This window comes from Trichechus manatus, unplaced genomic scaffold, assembly GCF_000243295.1.
Source record: "Trichechus manatus latirostris isolate Lorelei unplaced genomic scaffold, TriManLat1.0 scaffold00004, whole genome shotgun sequence".
Lineage (NCBI taxonomy): Eukaryota > Metazoa > Chordata > Mammalia > Sirenia > Trichechidae > Trichechus > Trichechus manatus.
Genome location: NW_004443940.1, coordinates 34,982,666 through 34,988,791, shown reverse-complemented (window position 1 = coordinate 34,988,791; position 6,126 = coordinate 34,982,666). Strand labels below are relative to the sequence as shown.

The following is a 6,126-nucleotide window of genomic DNA, read 5'->3' as shown; positions in this document are numbered from 1 at the left end:
AGAATTATGTCCTACATCCTTCTCCAGCTCTGTCCAGAACCCTCTGTTGTGATCCTGGTCAGAGCAGTCAGTGGTGGTAGCTGGGCACCATCTAGCTATACTGGACTCAGTCTGGTGGAGGCCATGGTAGCTGTGGTCCATTAGTCCTTTGGACTAATTTTTTCCTTGTATCCTGTTCTCTTCATTCTCCCTTGAAGAAGGAATCTCTTAATGGTGGAATTTCAGAGAGCGTGCCAAGTGGTGGGGTGCGTGATTTTCCACAGAGGCTGGTGATAGTTTGGGGGTGGCCTTCTCTAGTCCTACCTCTTCAGACGTTTGCCACAAGTAAGGACAGGCTGGCCCTGGACGCTGTGACGGGCGAGTTTTCTTTGTTGTTTGTTGGAGTTAGGTGACTCGGCTCCTCCTTACAGTGACCTGGGTACAACAGAACAAAGTGCTGCCCAGTCCTGCACCATCTTCACAATCGTTGCCATGTTTGAGCCCATTGTTGCAGCCACTGTGTCAGTCCGTCTCATGGAGGGCTGCCCTCATTCTCGCTGACCCTCTGCTTTACCAAACTTGATGTCTTTACCAAGCATGTTTCTCTATCACCTGTGTGTTTTCAAGCCGGGCATATGAAACCTGGCTGTGTAACTGGTTGGGGGAGATCTTACCCACAGTCCTGGCTTTGGAATGAAAGGAGCAGGCTTTATGTCCCGGCTTTGTCACTTTTAAGCCTATGACCCCAGGAAGATCCTTTAACTTTCTGGGTCTCACTGTCCTCGTCTATAGAGTGAGACATTAGACAACCCCAGGCCACCGCGAACCCTCCCAATGCTTGACGAGGCCCTTCGTGTGGGGGCTGGGGGAAGACAAGGTAGGGCTAGGCCACCTCCGCAGGCTGACCCCCCTTCCCTCCACAGCCAATGGGCTCCAGGGAGTTTGGCCTGTGGGGTGAATGCCTGCAGGAGGGGCTTCCCAGGCTGCAGCTGGGCTGGAGTTCAGGGTCCCCTGAGCCCCTGCTGTCCCGGATGTGCAGCTGGGCCAAACCCTAGGGCTGCCTGCCTCCTCTTCTGCCTCAGTGAGTGGGTCAATAACTCGGGGCTATTTTTTCCGCCTGAGGATCTGAACGTTGGAGCTAATTGGCTGGGGAAAAGAGAGAGACACATGGGCATGTGTGCGCACGCGTGTGCTCTTGTGCACACAGCGTGGGGGAGGGACATCGCAGGGCTCTGTTTCCATGGGAACCGTTGGCACAAGCTGGCTCCTCGGGGCACTGCAAAGGGAAACTTGGCAGAGGGTGCAGAGGGTGCCGGGCACCTGGCTCCTAGGTGGTTTCCCTGAGGCTGAGCAAATGCCCAGGAGCTGCCCATCTGAGGTGCAGGAAGGAGCACTTCTCCCCAGGACACCCAGGGCCCTACAGCCTTCCTCTGCTGCCCCCTGCAGGAGGTCAGGGTGGTCCCTCGGCCGTGCAGCATGCCAGCTGGTGACCTGGGACCCAGGCGTGGACCACCCTGGGCACTTGGGAGACCTGAGAGGCACTTGCGTGTTACGGCCCCTGGAGGCCACCTCCGTCTCCGGCTGCCAGCCCCCATCTTTGAGGCCACTGGGGGGTCGTGCACCCACGGTGAGGTCCCTGTGGGGAGGATGCTGCAGACACCAGGGGTAGCCAGAGGACGACCAGTCTGCTGGGCGGCTGGAGGGGCACGGGGGAAACCCTGGCCTCCGGCCTGAGACAGACCCCTCTGTGGCCTCAGCTTCCCGTCTGGGCCTCAATGGCTCCCGGCTGTCCTCAGGAACCCCCAGACCGAGGTGGTCAGAGGGTGGCTCCACAATGCCCCCCCCCCACCCCCGTGTCTTTGAGGCAGGACTTGTAAGTCATGGGAGGGGTAGGGAGTAGGGGAAGGTGTGGCTTGTTCTGAAGAATGCCCCCAGGAGCCTCTCCAGGCTGGACTGCTGCCCAGGCCCACCCCTGCTGGGCAGGAACATGTGTGCTGGAGCCCCCTGCAACCTCTCCCTCTGACAGGGGTAACCAAGAGGAGAGAGCGGAGGAGCAGAATGTGTCTGTGGGGTGAGGGGGGTGTTAGAGAAAGAAAAGGACAGGAGAGGCACAGAGAAAGACACCCAGTGACAGGACGGGGCTGGGGGGGGGGGAGACCAGGAGAGCCAGAAGGGCTGAGAGGTCAGGACCCGGAACCACAGACACAGGGAGCAACCGGGACATAGAGCCTGGGAGGGGGGCGGAAAACAGGGAAGTAAATAAGTGTGTGCATGAGAGAGAGGGAGACAGGGAGAGAGAGAAGGAGAGAGAGAGGGAGAGAGAGACCAAGGGAAGCGGGGGAAGGAGGCAGAGCGGGAGGGGGGAGGGGGGAGCAGCTAGAGGCAGGCAGGCAGGGAGGGAGGGAGGAGGGGTGGGCAGGGGGCGGATGCGAAGCTGCCAGTGACAATTGCGTCTGGTCCAAGCAAACATGAGGCAGCTGCCAGCCGGCAGCCCCGTTCTCCTCGGCTGGCTTGGAGGGGGGAGGCCAGCAACAGTTCCCCTCCACCCAGGATGCAGCTGGCCAAGGTAGGCACGGGCAGGGCTCACCTGAGTGGGGAGTGGGGGTTTCGGGGTTGCTCTGGTCCCAGGGAGCCGTGTTGTGCCTCCTTCTTAGCCTCCACCCCCAGCTGTCCCCCGTAGAGTTGCTTTGGGGAGAGGGAGTATTGGGTGTCCTGGTTGGAAGTGGACTCTGGGGCCTCCTTTGGGTGGGAGAGACTTCAGGTGTTTATGGAGCAGAAGCTGGACGGAGAAGGCACTTGGAGTCTGCCCCGTGGCCGGTCCTGCTCAACTACATCCCTGAGGCAGGTGACAGGCTAGCTTACTTGCCGCCTGGGCCCCACAGCCTTTAGAGTTGGGGGAGGCGTGAGTTCTGGGAGGGGGCTGGTCGATGAAAGCATCATCTAAGGAACCATTCAAGTAATTAATGAATGCTCTTCTTCTAAAAGGGCTCAGAGAACCTACCATGCTAATCGTCCCCTCTCCCTGGGGCTGCTGGGAGGTTCCAGAGAGATAATGCAAAGAAAGCGCCTGGCACACAGCAGGGTTCAAGCAATAATGGTGGGGGTGGGAGGAGATAGAGAATAATCGAATGAGGGAATGAGGAAGAACGAGCGAGAGGGATCAGTCTGTCCACATGGCCTGCAAGCTTCCCACATGCTTGGGACAGTCTTGCTTTGGAAGCAAGAAGCGGGCTCCAGGACTAGGTCTGGCTGATGAAGCAGGACGCAACATCGGTGCTTAGACAAGCTTGGCTGTGTTTCTCCTCCTGCAGAAGTCCGGAGGGAGGGCTGGCACGGAGGCTCTGCAGGCAGCAGGGTCTCGGGCTCCGTCTGTCCCTTGGCTCTTAAGATCCCAGCACTGACTCCCGTCCTTGAGGCTCCCGTAAGCTCCAACATCACTGCGGGAGCCCCAAGGAGCACGTGCAGGCAGCGGGGAGAAGGACGGAAGGACAAAGGGGCCCAACCCACCCCAATCAAATCAGGGTCTTGTGAGTAAGGGGAGTCCCTGGGTGGTGCAAATGGCTAAGCACTCAACTACTAACCAAAAGGTTGGCGGTTTGAACCCACCCGGAGGTGCTGCAGAAGAAAGGCCTGGTGCAGTTCTATTCTGCACACATGGGGTCGCCATGAGTTGGAATAGAACTGATGGTAACTGGTTTCGTTCTTTTTTTAAATTCATCTGTTTTGTGAGCAAGGAATAACGGACACTGGGCTGGCGTCTTGCCATCTCTGCCCCTGAGAGAGACAGGTTCCTGCCTCTGTTTCACCCAGGAGGGAGGACATGCAGCCCAGAGCAGGCTTGCGGCGGCATCAGGCCGCCCAGAGAAACTGCCCAGACCCCGGGGCCACCCCCTCCTCCCTGCCTGGCCCGTCTCCCAGGGCTGCCGCCAGGAGGGCTGAGAGGTGACAGACTTGGAATTCCCTGCACACAACAGCGGGCTTTCTCTCCTCTCTCAGCAAGCGCAGGCGGGCAGGCAGGGCAGAGCCTGAGACACAGCGCTTCACCTCACCTCGCCCACTCAGGCGCTCACCGCACACACGCCCCACCCAGCGCAGGCCACGTGTGCTCGTGGCTCTGGACATCCTGTGAGCGTGTAGGGCACAGCCACGGAAACACGCCCTCACACACGCCCTGCCGCCGTGCCCACAGGCGGACCTGTGCCACGCAAACGTGTGTGCATGGAGGGGGCGTTTGTACAAATGTGCACACAGCCATGTCTCTGTCAACGCACACAACGACCGTCTCCCTTCCCTCCTGGCTGTAACCACCAAGAGGTCGCCCTGGGAGGGTGGCCATTCCTGCCCCCGTGAGACGGGCGGAGTGAGCGGCTCCAGTCCTGCAGGTGCAGCTGGCCACTGTCACCCACAGGCGTCCGCTCTCCTCACCACCGGCTGAGGTGCCCCCCGGGCCCCAGTGGGTCTCACCGGGCCTTATCCTGCCGGTAGCCTTCCAGTGGCAGCCTGACCAGAGGTGGGAGTGGGTTCCGTATCTTCTGGTGCTGGGCCAGGCAGGGACAGTGGCCTTAGGGGGAAGCCACCGCTGGATCCCTCACCTAGGTCAGCTGGGGTTGTGAAAAATGACTTCCTCTGTAGCGGCAGCAGGGGCTGCAGTCAGAGCAGAGGCTGGCGGCCGGCACAGCTGCCTGTCACTTGGGAAATCCCCACTGGTGTCGTGGTGTTGAGCCCCTTGGCCTTCCCCACACACTTCCCAGCCAGTCGCTAACCTGACAACGTCCCTGGAGGCAGGCAGTGCTGCTTCCCACTCTGGAGACACTGAGGGCCAGAGAGGGAGAGCCACTCTCCCGCACAGCGCCAGGACCACCAGCTGTGGGCCCAGGCCGAGGGAATGGGGTGAGAACTCTGCGAGGTCCTGGGAGAGGGAGTAACCGTGGTTCTGCGCTAGGGGTCGGGGGTCCTTGTCTTCACTGCCTAGCATGCCCACTGGGAACCTCTTCCTGCCTGGCGGCCAGCCTCCTTGTAGGAGAGGGGCCATAATTTGCTCCTCTGTCTGTGAAGATGAACTGGGGCCCAGGGTTGGGGTGGGAGAGGGAAGTGGTCCTGCCTCTGGTCACCAGGTGGAGTCTGGGGAGGGGAGGCTCTCCCAGGATTCCGGGACACCCCAAGCTCTAGACCAGGGCTCCATTTGCATTATCTCCCTGGGCCTCAGGGCCACCCCCGAGGCACTCCCTGGTATTGTCCTCACTTTACAGATGAGGAGACTGAGGTCTGCCCTAGATTGCCGCTGGGATTTGAACCCTGCCCCGTCTTACACCAAAGCTCAGTTCCCTAGGGCTGAGGGCCGTGGGAGAAGGCCACAGAGGAGGGGGCTTGACTTCAAGCAGGCAGCCGAGGGGTGCCACATCCCAGCACAGCCAGGCTCCCACAGCCATGTCGCCTGGACTAGCTATGTGACCCTCTCTAGGCTGCGGGACAGAGCTTCAAAGGAGAAGGCATCAAGGCCTTAAATTTAGGGCCTCTGTTCTAATCAGAACCTTGCACAAGAGTGGGGAGCTGCTTTGCTGACTCAGGCTGGGGCTTGGCGCCCGTTGCTCTCCCATGCCCCACCCACCTCTGTGACCCCCCCAGGGCAGCTGCAAGGCCCTGAGTGTCCAAGGCAGAGAAGGAAAAGGGGGAGACGTTGGCGGATCCTCCTCTTCTGGCTGCAGACCTGGAGCAGGAAGGAGGCTGAGGGCGGGCAGGGGGAGGCAAGGGTGAGTCACTGGAGTCCTGCCTGCCAGTCACTGCACATCCCAGCTGGTCTTTCCCCGGAGCAGGAGCATCTGTCAGCTGCTCAGCCCACAGCCTAGCACACCACAGAGCAGCCGTGTGACAGGAGAACCAAGGGGGCCTGCGGGCGCCAGAGTTGGAGGGGCTGAGCTCAGCTGAGGCAGGAGAACAGCTCAGATGGGGGCCTGTCCCAGACCTCAGACCCCAGCTGGCTCAGCCTCCGCTCTCTGATCTGCTGCCTCTGCTCTCTGCCCCCTCCGTCAGGCTGGGCTCTGCCTCTGGGCCACAGCTGGTCTTCACTGGCCTGGTTTCTAGCTCTGCCCACCACCCCTGGCCCCCCCACACCATCCTACTATCCCCGGCCCCCCACCGCCCCTGGCC

The 6,126-nt window shown here is 60.7% G+C and overlaps 1 protein-coding gene across 1 annotated transcript in view; it reads left to right on the top strand.

The window, feature by feature from the left end:
* The first annotated feature begins 2,427 nt into the window (after positions 1-2,427).
* KCNIP3 (potassium voltage-gated channel interacting protein 3) overlaps positions 2,428-6,126 on the top strand; it is a 94,049-nt gene continuing 90,350 nt past the window's right edge. The window contains exon 1 of the mRNA XM_004369351.1: positions 2,428-2,545. Within this exon, the coding sequence (XP_004369408.1) occupies positions 2,531-2,545 (15 nt within the window). The 5' untranslated portion in view covers positions 2,428-2,530. The remainder of the gene's footprint in view (positions 2,546-6,126) is intronic.